Source organism: Megalops cyprinoides, chromosome 3 (assembly GCF_013368585.1).
Source record: "Megalops cyprinoides isolate fMegCyp1 chromosome 3, fMegCyp1.pri, whole genome shotgun sequence".
NCBI classification, from domain to species: Eukaryota; Metazoa; Chordata; class Actinopteri; order Elopiformes; family Megalopidae; genus Megalops; species Megalops cyprinoides.
Window position 1 is genome coordinate 14,110,469 of NC_050585.1, and position 19,644 is coordinate 14,130,112.

The 19,644-nt window shown below is 43.9% G+C and overlaps 2 protein-coding genes across 5 annotated transcripts in view; both read left to right on the plus strand.

Annotated features, from left to right (window-relative positions):
* ap2b1 (adaptor related protein complex 2 subunit beta 1) overlaps nucleotides 1–1,985 on the plus strand; it is a 30,911-nt gene extending 28,926 nt beyond the window's left edge. For 3 of the 4 annotated variants that reach the window (XM_036522982.1, XM_036522981.1, XM_036522984.1), the window contains one exon: nucleotides 1,175–1,249. In XM_036522982.1, coding sequence (XP_036378875.1) covers nucleotides 1,175–1,249 — 75 coding nt within the window. Of the gene's footprint in view, nucleotides 1–1,174 lie in introns of all 4 variants that reach the window. The other variant, XM_036522983.1, reaches the window with a different exon arrangement.
* A 4,786-nt stretch (nucleotides 1,986–6,771) lies between these two features.
* Nucleotides 6,772–18,857, plus strand: LOC118775636 (ras-like protein family member 10B). The gene is made up of 5 exons (XM_036525643.1): nucleotides 6,772–6,804; nucleotides 7,302–7,483; nucleotides 9,109–9,489; nucleotides 14,379–14,503; nucleotides 18,470–18,857. The coding sequence occupies exons 3-5, from the start codon at nucleotides 9,199–9,201 to the stop codon at nucleotides 18,738–18,740; spliced, it is 687 nt and encodes a 228-aa protein (XP_036381536.1). The 5' UTR covers nucleotides 6,772–6,804; nucleotides 7,302–7,483; nucleotides 9,109–9,198; the 3' UTR covers nucleotides 18,741–18,857.
* Nucleotides 18,858–19,644: the final 787 nt, after the last annotated feature.

The window sequence follows — 19,644 nt, forward strand, 5'->3', positions numbered from 1 at the left end:
TGCATGCTGCCTTGTCTCTTGCTTTGAGAGGCTAACTGGACTCCATGTCCCAGGCCAACAGAGAGTGCCTGCATTTATTAATATGTCTCGGGTTCTGCTCAGGGATCTTTGGGGCAGCGTAGCAGAGTGATGAGGCAGTTGGTGCTAAGGGTTGAGGTCCTGCCTTGTTCACCTTTAAGCCATTGTGCCGTGGTGCCTGCTTCTCCTCTTGAATGGCATCAGTAATGTAGGCTGAGAGCTGCAGTTGGGTGGGTGAATGAACGGGAAGACGAAAGCACCAGGGAAAGCGGCATTATGTGGCGCGTCTCCCCGTAGAGTTATTTCCAAACAGCGTCTCACTAATAGTCTTCCCAGCCCTGCTCTCTGCGGATCAGCGGGCGCGGCTCCGCGGGGTGCTGGCGCGGTGCATTAAGTCTGAGCACGTCACTCGGATAAATTGGTTCTGATTTATAATGTTTCCTGGCTGTTGGAAAGTATTCCTGTTGTGTGAGCACATTAGAATAGTTATCTGAAGGCGCTGCTCAGGGATGCTGCTTTGTGCAGAGAATGCATTTCAGGAACATCTGGACAAAGGCGACAATCCCTCTGTCCGGAGGGTGGCTCGGTCTGGGCAATTGAATCGCTGTCAGGGATGCCTTGTGGCCTTTTAAGAGATCTGCTCATAAATGTGCATGTTTGTGTGAGCAACTGTTGTGTGAGATGCCTGGGTGTATGTAGGTGAACGTTACTCAAAAATTGATGAGCACAGTGAATAAAAGCAGAAATGAAATTGTGGTACTCAACAGCAAAAAACATCTCTCAGCTAGAAAGAGAAGGCGATATGATGACTGTTTTATGTGGTGAACTGTTGAGCTGCGTTTGTCCTGCATTGTAATGTAACGTACTGAACTATGGTTAGGGCATAGTCATTAAAACTGGTCATGACCTTAGAAGCAGCTTCCATGTTATGGGCCCACCTCTTCACCATACTGTGTTTTCATATTGAGGACTTAGGAAGCAGGCCATGATTTTCCACATGGTGTTGGAGCAATCCCAATTAACCGAGGAGGTCACGGGTGGTGCTCAAGCGCAGTGAAAGGGGAAACCCTCCGAATGGAATGGAAAGGGTTGTGGTGGGGGTGTGAGGTGGTACCCCATGAGTCTGATCACACATCTGTCTGTCTCTCTCTCCCAGCTCTCCTTGAAGTGCCGGGCTCCAGAGGTCTCCCAGTACGTCTACCAGGTGTACGATTCCGTCCTGAAGAACTGAGCCCTGCCGTCCCTCACTCCTCCCGCGGTGCAAGAACAAACTGCGACTTTCACTCACTGTCGTTCTTTTTTCCCTCCCATTGTTTTTCCATTATACGCATCCCCATCTCCATCTCCATCTGAAAAGGCACTAATACTCCATCCGAAACCGAACACGTCAATGCTGCCAACATGAGGGAAGTGTGGTTGACCATGAGCCTTTCCGAAACAGAGCTGTTTCTCCTTCAAAAACTCTCACCTCTCCCCAAACCACCACTTTGTACTGCACTGCAAATCTTCAGTGTTTTTTTATGAATTGCTTTATTTTGTCTGTTTTTTTAATGGTCTCTCTGCTTCAGATACTTACTCGCCATGCCTGCTTAACCATTCCAGATAAAAAATGTAGAGCACCTTTTTCAAGTGATTATCAGTCGGCGTGCCATTGGTGAGGCATCGCAGGCCAAAGCTTTTGCCTCTCTTTCACCCTCTTTCACAGGTTTAATGCTTCTAAACTGCAGAAAAACCATACTGAGCCAAGATGGTGGCCAATACACATACCATAGACATAAGCTGAGTAATGAAACCTTGAGAGAATCAGATGTTATGATTTTTTTCTGTAACCACTCTGCATACCACTGATTATGGTAGCTGTTATATGTTTACTTAAGCTGTGTGCCAATGTCATGTTTTATATTTTGTGCTGTAGTTTTGCTCCTTTTTAAAAAGGGTGAACTGAAATGGCTTATACGTGAGGGTACTGCCCCCAAACACTTTGCAGTATGCAGATGCTTTTGCTGTCCGCCCCTTTCCTGCCTCTCCTACCTTGTTATCTCCCCATGTTGATTTGTTCATGTGTCTCTCTTTGGGCAAAGGCTGTGCAGGGAACATAACTGTGCGTGTGCGTGTGTGCATGTGTGTGGACACCTGCCTACAAAACCTCCTCTGATGAGAGACATTGAGGGCGGCCAGTACGGCCTCCGTTCCTTGTTTGCTTTAGGTAATGTATATTGATTCCTACGTGACAAGCAATGTTACAGAAGTCCTTTATTTAGCCTAACTCAACCCGTGGTTGAGGTCAAAAAGACATCCCTGCAAGTGGCCCAAAGAGACGGACCCTCTCCCTTGCATGCTCCCATCGCCAACCTGGTGTGTTGTTTCCGTTTTGGGTAGTAGCTTTGATATACAGCGGATGGTGTAAGTCCAGCTCTTCCTGCTTCGACTTCATGCCAAGCGTCAAGTGTTGCTTTGTTCTCTTTGTTTTTTTGCATTTTTTTGCCTTTACCGCCATATCTCATGTGTAGTTGTGTTTCTCCGAAAATGCAGCAGTTTGTGCATTGGGTCCTTGTGCTTGTGGCATAGAGCATGCCGTATTCCAGGGTTGCTTCTCTGATTCTGTGCAGTAATGGTGTGTAGTTGGTAGATTTGGATCTCTGCATCACAGTACTTTTGAAAGAGCTGTATGGAAGTTTAAAACATTTATCCACACATAGTCTTACATTTTTAGATTGGGACTCAACTTAAAAGTAGCGTGGTATTGCAGTAGCGATATATACATACCAAGGCCTCAAACATGACCATGATTTTTAAGACTTATTTATATATACAGATGTAATTTTAAAGCATTGTTAGGCATATTAAAAGTGAGTACGCTTTCTGGATGTCTGGTGGTTAAGCTTATAGTTGTAATCAAATTTAAAGCATATTGAAACGTGTTCAGAACACACAAATAAGGGTACAAATTGTTTTTTGTGATTTAAATATGAATTTATTTCTTTTTTCCACCATATATGCTGATGCACCTGTGATGAACCTGCATGCAAGCCATGTCCTTTGTTATTGAGAAACCCTTGTGTCTTTTTTTATTTACCTCTGTGCTGCAAGATGTGGTCAAATAACACTTAGCTGGATGGGAAGGGTTTCACAAAAATTTCTGTGGCCTCAATTTAATTGTATGAAATATTGTCTCAGCATATCGCCAGTGCTGAATGTGATGAAAAACTACATACATGGTGTCCTTTAAAATACATTACAGAGTGATGTGGTTGTTCATTTAAAACCATGAAACAATCAATCGTCTGTAATTAAAATCCATCGTTTACCCTGAGCTTCCCGCACCACAACTTAGTGGATTTACCATGTAGCTGCTGACTGAAAGTGTCATTCATTTCGATTTTGAATGAGAACTAAATTGGGTGTTCTCCTTCAGATCACATGAAACGGTGATCTGAGAACCCCCCCATGCTAAAGCTAGATGAAGATGCGTTACTGAAGCAAAGATGTGTGTTTAGCCCTGTGCTGGTTGAGATGTCAACTCTGAAAGATTCTGTAAGAGCACTTAGTTCAGTAATCAACGGAAATGTGGAACACTACGTATTTGTAGTGTGTTTGGCTGGTTGTGTTTACAGCATCTGTTTCAGATCGCAGACAGTAGTGAACCCCAGCAATTCTCGATTCAGTGAGTTAAGACTTAAATGACTCGTCAAAAAAAAAAAAGGACACAGTCAGTCACTTGAGCCTCTTAAATTTCAAATAGCCGCAACACTTGGACGCTAGCTTTTCCCACCAGCTAACCTGTCACTTGAGCTTCTTTGAACCTTTGCATTTTACTCCTGTTGCCAACACCTCTTGTTGCCATTGTTATATAGCCACAGCCAAGGCGTTACCTTGATTTATTTTCCCTCATTTTCAATAAACTGTACTGTCTGTTGGAACTGCCTGTGACTCCCTCTTTTATGAACTCAGGAACACGCAGCCTTCACACAGAGATCCACATGACAGTTGTGAAATGATGCAGACACAAAGGCACAACTGCCACTGCCACCTTTTCAATGTTTTAGTTGCTTAACAAATGACGTGACTATTTGAAAAATGGCAGACTTGGTAAGGTGGATGTCACCTGCTGTCATGAGCTCAATCATGCTTTGTGAGCCCCAAGTTCCTTTTCACAATGGGAACATCCAAGCTCTCTCTCTGGTCTGTTAAAAACAAGAAAAAGCCAACGTCTGAATAAGAGGGAAGAGGACTTCCTTTCCAAAGCAAAGAAACATTTATCAGTTTCCGTCTTTGTAAGAGCAAAAGGGTCCATTTAATTATGTCTGCTGTGAGTTTTGTTTGGGTAAGAGGTCGTCGCTGCATCCGGAGCCAGGAAATCTAGAGCGACATTTTCCCCTAAGCGAGGGGGGCCGCAATCATTACTCTTAATAAACAGTGACATGGCTCTCGGGTGCTGACAGAGGGCGATCCAGCGGGCCGGTGGGTCAGCGGGGATTGGTCGCAGGGGGAAGGGGGAACGTGTTGACAAGGCAGTTTTGCACAGCAAAGGCCCTGCTCTCATCTGTCAAAAGTGCAACTGGGCTGCATTGCCTATAGTAACCTTGAGCTCAGGAGTGTAATTAACACTATGACACCTCTAAACCCCAGCCTTTTTCTCTCAAGTTAACAGCTTCTGTGTTCAGATTTTTAAGGCACGCTGCCTTCCAACAAAAATGTTGTAATACTTTATTCTTATATACAGTGGAGAGAAATGGCTAGAACTCTTTCAACTGGCTGTATTGCATACTTGAAATTAAGCTGCAATATGAGGACAGGCCTGTGTTTTCCCAGCAGTTCAGACCTATAACACAGATTTCTGTACACCAGCTTTACATTGATTTTCTCATAGCTTTGAAATCTGCACAGAGGTGGATTTGTTGAACAAATCACTGAGATGAGCAAATGAGTGTGATGGTTGGACGCTTGTTTGGGGAGGTTAATGGCTGAGGTTTTGTCAGAAACCTCCATGAGAGGAAGTAAGAAGCAAGAGAATTGCATATCAATCTAAAAGAAGAGTACTGGAAGCAATTTGGTTAATGGTGATTTTGATTCAGAAACATTTTGCAATGGTGAGATTCTGTGAAATATACATGCTGAGAATTGTCAAGCCATGGCCTGCCCATATATCCTGTAGCTAACACTACAGAGGAGCAGCAACTACAGTTTGTTTCAGCAACCATGTATTTGTTTGACTCCAGCCAGGGGAAAGCGGACAGATCCCGTCACATTAATGCAGGGCTATGTCTGGCCTTTCAGAGTGAGTGGGAAAACAAATGCACGCTTTACAAATTGTATCCATCGCTGCTTTTGACCTGCAAAAGCACACAATAAAAAAAAAAAAAAAACCCATCTCTTTAAAAATCAACAGGACAGCCTCACTCGATCATACTGAAAGACTGCTCCTGTACTGTTTCTGGTACAGGTAAATGCAAATGAGACTTCGTTTAAATGCGGCAACCACAAGGTTCCGGATTACCAACAGTTTGAGGTGTTTCTGCTGAGGAATACAAATACTTGGGACATGACTGTTGTGGAAGATTTCCCTGACAGTGTCCACCAGTTGACCTCAACAGCTTTCAGGGCTCTCTTGCAGCATACAAGGGGACACTGACTGAATTTGAGGCTTGTATTTTACCTGTGAACTAAGCCATTTAATGTTATGCCTCAGCCAAGATGAAAAACACCTGTTTACAAATGAGAAAACTGTAAATGCATTGGTGGTGTTTCAGAATGACTAAGCCAATTACAAAGATAATGTTTTAGTATTAATGACAGGTATTTTTTAGAGCAGACTATATCGCTTTTTAGGTGAGACAATGATTGAATCTTTTTTTAGATGCTACACAGTATTAATCCCCCCTCCATATTTTGACATACTTTGACTGTCTCTGGAGAAATGGTTTTCCTTTGCAAGTATTTTTGATCCCATGCCATCACATATCAAATTACGTCTGTGTGAAATCTCTATTGTTCATGCGTAGTTATGGTGGTGTCTATGATTATTTGGCAGACCCATTTCCTACCTCCATAGGTTGCCATGGGAGACAAGTAATATATTTCAGTCCATTAAACATTCACATCTAGAGTAAAGTAATGCTTGTGTGATGTATACTGGACAGGTATGTTACACGTGGTTACTAGGCAACTGAGAAGCAAGGATGCCGTTGCTAAGATACAAACGCGGAACTGGCCGTTGGCTGCGGAGTCTACACATGATGTTCAGCACTGTTGAAGACCGTCAACGATACTCCAACGGACACTTGAGACAAGATTGCAATCTTTAAAATACAACAACGGTTTATAAAGGGACTATGAAGAATGTGCATTATTTTGTTGACGTCAATGACAAGAATTTCACCTAAAGCATATCAATAGAATAGTTTAATTCATAAATCAAATCCCATCAATACCATAACACGAGATTCAGGATTAAACTAGAATGTAAATCGTCACTTAAGACTTAATCAGTATTCACTGCGCCGACAATGGTTGACTGTACTCGGCGTTATAAACCGCCGTTGGACGTTAAAAAGCAATACCCTCCAATACCTTTTTATGCCCGAGGAGGAATTAATGTGACCCAGTATTTAACGTGCATTCTTGCAATGCAACAGTATCATCTCATTAGCCGTTGCAGAGGCCAGTTAAAAGAAATTAAGATAATCCCACAACAGCTTTAATAGAACGTCCAAATCTGCCGATTTCTCCCCGGGCTTCTTGGACAAAAAGTTATGTCTAAATTGTACCCTTCTCGTATCTACTACAGTAAGTAACCATTCTCAAAAGGACTGTTAAAACATAATGCTGAAGCCTTGAGCCTTGTCTTTCAACTGTGCTGCGAGGACTGAGGTTCTTTTTATTCGTATTGCAGTGCATTTCAAGCGAGTGCAAAGATTATTATTATTATTATTGCTTTTTGCGTTTTTGGTTATACTAAATGGTTTGTGCTACCAACATTCCGACTGATGTCTTTCTTTTAAACCGAGGGTGTGGGTTTGGGCGGCTGTCATTCTCAGGCGAGTCTACCCCGATGTGAAGTTGAATTGTACTCGACTGCATTTGCCGGTCTGAGCTCTGCTGGTGCGTTGAGACATTTCAGCTACACCACACTGGACCTGTTTAGGACCCAGTCAAGGTTGCAGAATCGTCATTTGACGGAAGAGGCTATTTACGCATATTGTTGTTACGTGGACGCATTGATTTTTGTCCTGTGCGAGCTGACGGGCGTTTTGACCCTGTGATGTCCCGGTGCTCTCTCGCAGAAAAGAGGAGGATGCTTCCACAGTGCACCTCACTGCAGCCACCTGAGCCACTTAGCTGCGAGCGGGAGGCAAACGAATTAAACTCAAGCGGAGCTTCCTCTGGTCAATAACGCAGGTGTACCAGCGGCGCTCAGGATTCCACAGAACCCCCGGATCTGCGCGTCTAACCTGCGCTTTACAAGGTAAGACGACAAGCCTTTTTAAATATTCAGCCATACTAAATAATTTTTTGTATAACTAAAACACAACTGCACTGTCGAGTCACCACAGCCGCACTTCGTGTTCCTGAGAATTGAGGCATTACAATGGATAATATATAATTTGTAATATATATATGCATATACATGTGTGTGTTGTGTGTGTATTATTAACGAGTGCATACAATACGTCTATCTGCGAAAGTTACTGGCAGCAAGATAATACGAAAGATTATAAGGACGCTGGCTAATAAAGGCGAAATATGACGGTGCTTATGTAAAGACCGTAAACCGAAAGACCGTAAAGTTAGAAAACTCGGTTTAAATGGTTAGTGTAGGAAAACATTGTAGGCTACAACTCTCGTAATCTTGGCGATTAAATATTAATCTGACGGTGGCTGTCAAGAAGGAAAATAACATAAACGCTAAATTGTTCTGGTCCAATTGGAGATTCCCGTTGCTTTTGAGTGTTTGTTAGTCCTGGACGGATATTAAGGGTGTATTTTGTATGTTACAGTTGTTAATTGTATGAGCAGTACACCGTAAAGCAAATGAATAAAGAAAGCATAGTAGCTCCATTTTATAGGCTATAAATACAGCTAGGTGTTCCAGTTAAGTGTGGCTGACCCCATTAAAGTATAATGCTGCAGTTCTAAAGCTACCACATGCAGAGGATGTGACTGCTAAATAAGCTTCCCCCAGCACTTTTTCTTCCACTATTTCCAGACGTGGTTACATTTCATGGATTCTTATTCGCTGTTAAAGGATCTCGACGTGAAGATTCCCACCACTCAATGAATTACCTCTGCTTACATCACCCAGCCTCCTGTAAACAGATAAACTGTGGAGGGGTGAAACACCCCATAGGGAGCGGTGAACGATACAAGAATCCACATCAAAATGTTATGAACTGCCCTGCCTCTGCTTATAAAAAAAATCCTCTTTTTCAATTTAGGGCTCTACTAATCCTACTGTAATGCCTTTATAAAGACTGCTTGGCTAGTGACGAAAGAGGCCGATGGGAGAATTAGCAAGTCCCTAAGGGCTAGAGGTCACTTGCCATGAAGGGCTTCCTAATAAGTACATTAGAAACGCTGGCGATTCATTAAATCTTCTGGCGGTTTTCCTCCTTACAGTTATGTGAAATTGTCACCATTATTCTGCCTGAAGCGGAAGATCTTTGTGGATGTCCTTGATACTGAGCAAGGCTCACAGAGAAGGCAGTGTTTGTGGTGCAAGCTTTTGAGGTGTATTTAGTGGATCTAGCCACACCAGTCCCTCTGAAAACAAGCCAAGAGAAACGGCAGGCAGGCCTAGAGTGTCTCCTGTGTAAAACGGCACCTGCTTATAGTGCGGTCCACATGTAAGTGAATGACAACTGGTCTGGAAAAACGTGATAACCCACACTTACTTCTGTCCAGTTTTGACCACCATTTTGACATCCAGAGTTTGATGACAGTCAGCTCAAGATAGTTTTTATTCCATTTCTCACCTGTATGGGACAGAGCTGCATATGTTTATACACTTCATTGACCAATGTTCCAGAACACTCCTCAAAGAATCTTGGCTTTTAGTAGCTCATGCTTTGTGTCCCTCATCCTATCCCGCAGGGGTCTTGGCCTATGAATGGGACCGCGCCGTGCCCACTGCACCTCCCTCTGTCCCTGCCGTGACTATGAAGCTCCTGGGTGCCGGCTTGAATGCACTGGCCTGTGGTTTGCGAGAACAGGGAGGGCGGGGCGGGCGGCAGAGGGCGAGGTGGCGGCAGCGGGGGCATGCCCCCGCCATTCAAGATCGCGGTGCTCGGGGCGCAGGGGGTGGGCAAGACGGCCATTGTGCGCCGCTTCCTCTACGATGAGTACAGCGAGACCCCCTCGCCCAGCCGCGCCCGGCGGGTTCACCTGTCGGCCGCCGTCCTCAACGGGCACGTGCACGACCTCCAGATCACCGACTACCCGGCCATCGCCACCTTCCCCGGCAGCAGCCTGCAGGTAAAGGCCTTTTGAGTGCACACACATACACACTTCAGCTCTGATGTTTCCTTGAAGAGGATTCTCAGAACTGGATGTTTTCGTTTGAGTTGTAACTTATAAGATTCTGTGTATTGACTCCAGTGTGTTGATTCAAGCATCTTTTTAAAATGAGAAACTTGTTCCAAAATGATGGTTTTTAAGCTGTCTGATTCTGTTGTGAAATATGTAATATAATAAGACAAACACTGACAGTAACATTTTATGAGGCAAATGCAGCTGCTTCTGTTTTCGTTTTCTGCAAGTGCAGCTGCAGGAAAAACATAATGAAGATATTTCTAAAAAAAATACGTAAAACAGGCAAGCTTTCAATTTCAGAATAGATTCACAAGATGTCCTTTGCCTTCTCTCAAGTTAAGCTGTACAGAAGATTAATGTGCATTCCAGGAATCATTGTTTTAAAACTGTGCCCTCAGAGCGTACTGTATCACACCTCTTTAAATAGACAGCAGATGCATCTGCCCGCGCAGACCCGTGGCCGCTGTGGCGATCTCCACAGCAGGGCAGCCAGAGCTGTCACTCGCAGTATTGATTTCACCTTTCATACCAGGTGGAAGGGTGAGGAGGGGGGGGGGGGGGTCCCGTTATGGATCATAACTGGAGCAAAACAAATCCATGAAACATGCTCAGTGAGAAAATCTGTAATTAGATACGGAGTGAGTGCTGAAATACTGTAAACTGGCACGTGGCTCGGAGCAACATGCTTTGATGCTGCTGCTGTGGGGTTTTTTTAAGCCTTAAAAGACCATGTGGTCAGGAAACCTAGGAGACACTGGATCTGCTGGCTTTATAATTGGTTGGAAGTAACTGTAATCAGTACTGTAATCTGAATTTGCTGTTCAAACCTTTCGTTGAAGATATTGCTCACTTGTTACCATACAAATGTAGACAAATGTTTGATGTATGACTGTACCAGCTAGATTGTTGTGGGAATTGTTGCATTGAAAAGAGTCATATATCTGCTTTGAGGCCAGCAGTGGTGTGATAAAACGTCAGTGAACACCTTTTTAGTGAATTAGTATGGGAGAGAAAGGTGATTCTAGTGCTCCCAAACACACTGATCCTGGATCAGTTCTAGCTTTTTTGCACAAAAGAGTCGGGGTTAGGATTGGAGTTTGTTTAGGGGATCCAGAATCAGTGCTTGGTAAAACAGGGGGACAGGGACTCCTTGGACTTAGCTGCCTGCTTTGTGCTGTGTGTGTTATTTTGTGGTGCCCTCTACCTGCTCTCCCTGGGACTCAATCAACAGAACTATTCGGCGGGAAGTAAAAATAGGCACCTTAGTCAGCACTAGCGTGATCTGGAGGAAAATGAGGGCAGTGTTCTGTCTGAGGTTCTGGGAGTATCAGGTGAGTTTCTGATACTCTCTGACATTTGGACCTTTTGGGAGGTTTTTTTTTTCACCACTGTGCAGTTTTTTTAAAGAGTTGTTTTGCCCGAGAACTTATAATCTCTTGCCTTCCTAAATTATTCTGGTGGGAGTTATAACTTAAAAAAAAAGTCATATTTCAGCCTTGGGGCTGATAGCGCAGTTGTACAAATGGAGCTGTTGTAGGTTCAGAGAGAATAATGAACGTGGTACACCAGGAGGCTGCCCCGCTTTCTCAGTCATTGATGATAAAGACGCCGTTGCAGCAGAGGAGCAAAAACAATTCGGCTCCAGCTGTCGTTGGAGCAGCGTTTTCCTGAGTTTAACTCTGATGGCCCGAGTCGCTTCACGGGGCACTGAAGTGTCTGACAAGAAAACATCTAAATCTCTCCACCCAAAGCTGAACACTGAAGTAACAGAGTAACAAGTGGTGATCAGCAGAGGACTAAAGAGCAGAGGATTAAGCTGCCTTTTAAAATGGCAATCGGGGGTTTTCATTATAAGTTAACGAGACTGAATCAGTCATGTCGTTATAAGCATTTATGGGGAAAAAAATGATAACTGGTTTGATCTAGTCTAATCTTTGATTTTTTTTTGATGGAAAAATAAACATTGGGTGTGTTGGATTCTTCGTGGTTCAGAGAAGATGTCTTGGCAGGTCTGCCATATTCTTTGTTTGAGCACATTTTGTATCAGGAATTAGAGGGTTACCCTGCTACAGTGTATCCCCTCCAGTTTTGTAGATACTTTTTCCTGAAGGATCTTTGTGCCGGATTGTGAGTAAATATTGTCATCAATATTTTAGGAGGGAACATTCCTTTCCTTCTGTGGCTGGGGTTTCCCACACTGCAGAGTGAGTTGCTGCCTCCTGGGTATTATTTGAAGATTCTCCTTTATGAAATTCTTTTGAAACATGCTTTTCACTCAGCAAAGGTTTACGCTGTACGTACAGAATGCAAACATATAACAAGTGGAATGACTGGAGCTCTTCATGGTCAACAAAGAAACGCATCGACTGGTCCTTCAGCATTGTGGGCTGTTAAGAAGCACTGTGGGACTTCAGTGAATATCCCATTGCTTGAATGACAATGTGTTTGCGTTGTTGATGATGGACCATAACGGATAATTTTATCAGGGAGCTTTACAAGGCTGATATACCTAGTCTCAAATAGGTATATCCTGCATCAAAATCATATCTCTGTTTGGTTAGCTTTTAGAGTAAGTTCCTCAGTCTTTGGAAGAAACTGATTTATATGCAAACATTATGATCTAATAGACCCCTTCCACTGCCACTGTTCTGGTGGCTTTAATTTCTTGACTTCAACACAACACAATGCTCAATTATTCATATTTACAAGATAATTTGACACAAACAATTCAGCCTGGCTGTTTGCAATAAAAATAGCCCAAAGGTAACATTTTGTGGAATTGCCTCCAGACAAATTACAGTTGAACCACCTCATCTTGTTTCTTCTTGTTATATATATATATATATATATATATATATATATATATATTTAATTCTTATCGTAATTTTATTCTCTCTGAATAATTCCAATTCCATTGCACAGTTTTGCGACAGGAATAGATATACTTGCAGGAGCCATTTATTTCCATGCCGAATGGCAACGCAAGCGCCAACTTGCAAACAATCATTTGCACAGCGGGGTACAAATCAAAACAGAGGAGGAATGACAGGCAATATGGATGGATGTTCAGCACGCTCAGGTCAGCTTTGCTTCATGCACATTAATGGTGCGTTGCGGCGTTGCCTGTCTAAATTTGATGCAGCAACATGCTCCAGAGATGTTCCTAGATAGACCACATTGGTAGTGGTAACACTGTCAGAATAGTGCTTTTCATTCATAGTTTTCTTACTCACCTTTTTTCACCATCCCTCATACATCTGTCCTCTCTTAATATTTTCTTATCACCTTGGCTCATTTGCTGTTAAGCACTGACATGAGGTGCATATGTGTGGTTTTTGGGTATTATTATTGAAGTTCCAAAAGAAAATTTGGGGAGAATCTTGTGACAAACCCTATGCAATTAACCACAAAAATCCCACTTACCACTTCCCTTCCAAGTCAACTGTTCATGGCATCCCTCCACCCCATCTCTCCCCTTTCTTTTCCCCATTAATCAACAACCTCAATACATGGCCAGGTGCAATCCATTCATCAGACTACAAGCCAAATAAAAGCACCTCTTATCAACCTTATCAACTGCTACCTTCATGCTGTGATTGTATGCAAACTCGTATCTACTGAATTATCGTTGTTGTTGTTGTTGTTATAAATTTTCATTGAGAAATATAGATCAATGTTGTTGTTATTTTGGATTGTGGAGTTTTCACCCTTGTGCTGTATGTACGCTGCGTGTGTTGTGGTTTCTCCAGGCACTACATGTGTTGTCTGTTATTGTTCAACTGTTATTGTGTCTCCTGTGCCATTAGTTATCCATAATGTTATTCTGTATCACCTTGTATACTGTACGTGTCAAGTGAGTAGTACTGTAGTTTTTCTCGCAATGTACTCCATGTGTTGAGTGTGTGGTGTGGTTGTGTGTTTCACTGTGCATTTTGAGTTACCTGTGCTGTTGTGTGTGTCTCCATCTGTGCTCTCCATCTGCGTGTGTTACGCACGCAGTGGTACCGTGTTTGCGCACAAGGTAAACCTCTCCTGATCATTCCCCTCGCGCCCCCAAGAGATTTTTATCACTTTGTGGCTTCTCGCCTTGCCCCCCCAGCCTCCCAACAAAAGCCTCTCATCACCTCACACAGAGCAGATGGTGTAGCTGTAGTTCACCTCTCTCACCGCACAATGGGGAATGGCCTCTCCGGCAAGGGATCGCTACGGCAAGCCGGGGGGGGGGGGGGGGGGGGGGGGGGGGCGTAATGCCTCTTATTTACAACCAGCTGGACTGAAACGCAGACTCTCAATTATTCATGGTGTAATTAGGAGTGGCCAATGTTTGTGTCGGTTTGTTTTCCTTTCCTTTCTGCTCGATTGCTCAAATTAATTACCAGCAAAATTAATAACACTGCTCCTCTGGTCAATTTACCCACGTGCCGCGTGCTGCACACGGTGTGCACTGTTTTAAGGCGGTGCAGGGTGATTATCTGTGAAGACGTTTCTAGGCTCTAACATGCAAATGTGCTGCGTGCCATTGAGCTGAATACATTTTCAAAATGAGCTCCTCATATAAAAGTGAAAAGTTTTTTTTTTTTATGTTTCATTTTCTCCTTGTTTATATCATATTCTGTTGCACTGTGTACTTCTTATTATACCAAAAATAACTGAAGCCGAATAAAAATGTAGATGCTTTGGAACTGCATGCTTTTTTGACCCACTGAGCCTGCCGTGCAAAGCCAGTCTGAGTCTGAAAGTACGTGCCAGCCTTGTGTCAATCTATTGCTTTTTATATTCAGCATTTCCCCTCTGTCACTCTCTCTGTCCTTCCCCGGTCCCCCCCCGTGCAGGAGTGGACGGACTCTTGCTGTCGTGGCATCCGCAGTGCCCATGTCTACATCCTGGTCTACGACATCTGTTGCTTTGACAGCTTCGAATACGTCAAGACCATGCGCCAGCAAATCTTAGAGACCAGGTACATGTCTGGCATCCTAATGCGGTCCCTCTCCGCAAGCCGCCTCTTTGAACTCCGCTGCAGTGGCATCGATGAATGGAACCGTGGTCCTAATTAGCAGCTCCCGAAATACACAAGGATTTAGGCTGCTGGAGGGGTGTCAGCGGAACCCTCCATGCACCCATGTGATAGTGATTTATGTGATTATTTGTTATCAGCACAATTTTGGAGGGGGGGTGCAATCCTTTATCTCCCTAATTACAAAACAGCCAAAAGAAAATTGCCACCCTGTCAGTGGTATTCTATTTGTGTTAGGTTATTTCAGTCATACTTGATTATGTGCATCAAACACGTGGTTTCTGTCCTTCTGCAGTTCCATCTTCTTGGTTTTTCAGCTAGGATTTTACCTCTTAATTTTCTTGAAAAATTGAATCTTTGTTAGATTCATTTTAGTTAAAAAGATTTTGACACATCAAGGTTATTAGTACAATGATCTCCCTTTGATTTTCTCAAAATAAAATAATTGATTGCTTAAGGGATTACTTTGTACAAATCTAACTCCTATAAAATGGCTGCCAGAGTATATTTACATATATTTATGTATTTCAAACAGGAACCATCAAAGTTCTTAAATATGTGTTTGATAAGGACCAGTTTCTTGTCATAATTAGGTTTAGTAATGCAAAAAAAATGTCCCTCTTCAAAAATGAATAATCCTGAACTGACAGACGGTGACCAAATCCACTGGGGCCCGGCGGTGAAAAAAAGAAACCAAAAACGAAGTATTGTGGCAAAGGCATGACAGCTCAATCTCGCAAGCGTGTGAGTTAATATGTAGACTGGGCTCCTGTCAATGCGTTATCTCGGCGCGAGTCGATGGCTGCCAAGAGAGGGACGGGAGATGTGTCTGTCAGCCATGCCGAGATTGATTCTGACTGGAAGTGCGTCAGCTGGAAGGGTGCTACTGCGTCAGCACACAGGACTCGCAAGGCAGGCGGAACACGCTGCGACACAGTGTATGTTTTACTGATTCTGCACTATCGCAGGACGCCGAGGAGGGGCCATTCTGTTAAACGATCGGTGATTTTCTCCATAATTGTCACTGATAACATGAATATCTAATAAAAAACATGAGATCGGTTCAATGGTTTCTGGGGAAAAAGAAGTCCATGAGTAATTGAACATTAACCCCAGGGAATGTCTCTGGCGGTTGTAAAAAGCAGTCACTGGCTCTCACGAAGCCGATTACAAATGCTCCATACGCTGAACCAAATAGGTTTTTTTTTTAGTTCATAGAACAACTCTAAAAGCCCTTTAAACTGTCCACTCCAGTTGTCCTCTGAGACATGCTCATAAAGATTGTGGAGGGTATTCAACTGCCTTGGCAGCGGCGGCTGTAGTTGTAGCCAACAGACACCACTGACAGCCATGTCAGGACAGTGTGACTTTGGTATAGGCGGGAGAGGATAGAGTGCTGATAGAGTCTCCCTGTTCCACTGAAAGAGCTGAAACAAAGTGCCGCTTCCTTCACATTGGCTGTGACAGTCCGGATGTCTCCATCAGCCCTGTTTATTTATGTCCGTTCCTGACGCCGCGTTCCGAGGCGGAACTGTGTGTTCAGTCATGCGGTAATTCCTGGCCTCTGGCTGCGGGACGTCGCCTCGGCTCAGATGGCGTCACAGGCAATGTGGCCGCGAGATCACCAGGTGGCCCTGTCACGGGAAGTGATGGATGGGGAGGGGTGCAGTCGTCTCATCGGCCCTGACTGCTCCTGTCAAAGGCGCTTGGAGTCGTCGCCGTCGTCCCCTGTTGAAACTGGAACTAAGATTCATTCGAGGAAATTAGGCTTATTTTCTGCTGGCTCCACAGGCAATTGGAAGCATTTAGCATGATCTTGGAAAAAAGTGGATTTACCAGTAAATCCATTAAAAGTGGATTTACTCTATTGGCCCAAATATAAAGCATGTTTTTTTTCCCCAAAAAATATACATTTTAAAAATGCAACTTTCCCTTCATTCTTGGAATTGTCAAAATTGCTAGTGCTCAGTAAAATTGTACCATTGGCCAAGGCAACACCAGTAGATAGAGAGCATTCATGCCTATATTTCCCCTTTTTATCACCCCAATTTCAGAATTGCTTAGCTTTATTAGAATTATCAGAATTAGCAGAATTGCTAACAGAGCATTAAGGTTGCAATGCAACACCTTCCTGAGCTTGCACAGGGAAGCCCTGAAGCATGGATTGTGCCAATAGGAGCTCTCTGATACACTCACCTGCAGCTAATGGCTATTTCACTCACTACCCATCTCTCTAGGGAAGAATAAACCTTTTCATATCTACTACCTAGGTGTCAGCAGTCTAGTGGAGCATGTGAAATGCAGTGTGTTTTCAAGGGCCTGAGTTGCTAAGTTATCGTCAATGAGAGAATCCCAAGTCCTCTTGATTTGTATTGGCTCTTCTGTAGTGCATTGTGGGACTTGTAGTATATTGGAACCTTGCACTTACATCACCTGCCAAAGCACAGGAAAAAAAAACAAAAACATTTTGCCTGTTGATTGCTGAGGTTGTATATCTTGTTTGTTACGATAAAAAGCATAACTGGACCTGCATTCCATTTGGACCAATATAGTATATAGCCATACTAAAAATTATGTATTGAGAGTATATTTTAGAGGATATATACATTTTTAGCTCAATTTAAAATATATGTATGATTGCCATTTTGGTATATTGTAATATACTACTGATTTGCATTCATATATTTAAATTATATTTCCAATATATTCTTGGGCTGAACAACATATTTCTCAGTATATTACAATATTTTTCAATTCCATATTGGTAAATACCTATGTATAAATATTATGCTTTTGTAATAATAAACTTGCATTGGTACAGTTGACTACACACAGCTACACTGTGTAATGTAGATTCATTACAGATCTGTGTGTATAATCGTATATATCCTGTCACCCATAGAAGTTCTTACTGTTTCAGTGAGTCATGAATTTCATTATACAAAAAACCCTCAATCAAATTCGCTAAGAGCTCAAGGATATAACATTGCTATTTCTGGACTCTTGTCCACAAGGATTAGAGCTGAGGAAAGCCTGTTTCCACATGGAAGGGCAGGCCATCTCTCCCCCAAAAATAGAAAGGGGGGGGTGTAGAACCCAAGCCCCGAGTCGGACAGAACCCAGTGGTTATCAACAAGGGCCTGCTCTTATTGGCGATGTATATCCGAGGGAGAGCTGCGGAGTCACAGTGTGGCCAGTGACATGACGGCTTGTCACAGCCGCTTCTGACAACAGCAATCTGGGGCCTGCATAAATGCATGAAATGAGCTGGGGACGGCGCAGGGGCGCAGCCACTTCAGCGGCTGAAGTGGGAGATGTGCAGAGAAACCGCCCGCCAGCCTGGTTGCGGTTTGTGAGAGAACGTCTTCATAATGAGCCACTGCTGGCTGATTTGTGGGGCACCAAAGCATCCTTTTTGCTGGAGTAGAATTCCTCTAGTAACATAATTAGAATCTTAATTTCAGTAAAGAGGGTAAAGAAAGAGGTAATGCTTAATTTTTAGTTGAAATTCCGCTGACTGAAATCAGTGTAGCGTGCCTCCTTAAGCTAAGTACATGGGTTATTTAAATGTTTGCTCATTTTGTGCTGTTAGACGCGCTCTTAAGGTGATGATAGCCTGGTTATCTGTCTGCAGTGTTTTTAGTCATAAACCCATTCATTTTAAGCACCATCGAAAGGTGTTTAGTGCTGTTCAGGTAATGTCTAGCTGACTTACATAATATTCTGAATGTCTATATGGTACTGCATGGTTCTGCAGTATCTACATGGTCACCAGTTAATGGTAATATCTATTTATCTATATCTATATCTGAAACAGTAATAATAGATTTTAATGTACTGCAGGGGACAATTGCTGAGTCAGGTGGGTAGAACCCTAACCCTGTCCTCTTCCTGTGGGTGTGTCGGCAGGGTTCTGGGCACAGCGGACACGCCCATCCTGATCGTGGGCAACAAGCGGGACCTGCAGCGCGGGCGGGTCATCCCCCGGCACAACGTGTCGGACCTGGTGCGCAAGAGCTGGAAGTGCGGCTACGTGGAGTGCTCGGCGCAGTTCAACTGGCACATCCTGCTGCTGTTCAGTGAGGCGCTGCGGAGCGTGGGCTGCGTCCGCTGCAAGCACATCCACGCCACCATCCGCTTCCAGAGGGCACTGCGCAGGGAGCGCTGCGCCCTCATGTGACTCTGTGCCTGCTGTTTGTTTTGGGGGGGGGGGGGGACTGCTCCGCCGCAACGTGGAACTTCTGGGACACTGACCTCAACCCTTGCGTGACTGTGCAGTTACAGCTCTATCCCGCCAGTAAACCCCCCCCCCCCACCCCAGTCTACCCTGATCTGATCCACCATTGCAGCACACAAAGTCCTCCCGATCAGCGAACGGTTTGGCTTATCCGTGCAACTGCTGCATCCCGCTCTCTCCCTCTGCTGCCAAATCAAGCCTCGTTCAGGGAAGTTAGGCTCTGAGTGTGTCCTGGCGCCCTCGATTCCCAACCAAACCAAACCCCGGACTCTTGTTATTCAAGATGCAAATGCACGGCGCATGACTCGACAGCGTCTGAGGAGGGCTTCGGCACAGCCGGCTAAAGCCGTGAAGCTACTGTTAACACAATTAGGATTTGCTTTATGGTGCACGTTTGAAAGCCCGTCCTTGGCTGGGATCACAGCTGACTTATAATAATGCTCGGACCAGCTGATGCCGGCTCTTCCAGATCTGATGAACACAGATTCCCTCCCGCTCTGACGGAGGCTGCAGTTAGAGATGGATGCAGAGCCACGGTTTGTTCTGCACAACAGACGAAAAACAAAAAAAGAGTGCCAAAGTTATCCCAAATACAATATCTGCCCTACTTTCTTCCACTTCCTGAGAATAAGGGCCTATTGTGGTTTGTGCCAGTAAGTTTGTTGTTTAAATGTCCGTCCGTGGCATTAATCTGTTAAGGTATACCATAACTTCACCCATTAAAATGGAAAGCGGGGGGACAGTGTTTATATTTCTATAAAACTGTGAGTCTCAAGCCCCTCCTGATATTCAACAAATGGAATGGCACCTGGAGTTAAATTGAGACTGATAGTGAATTTGTGTCACC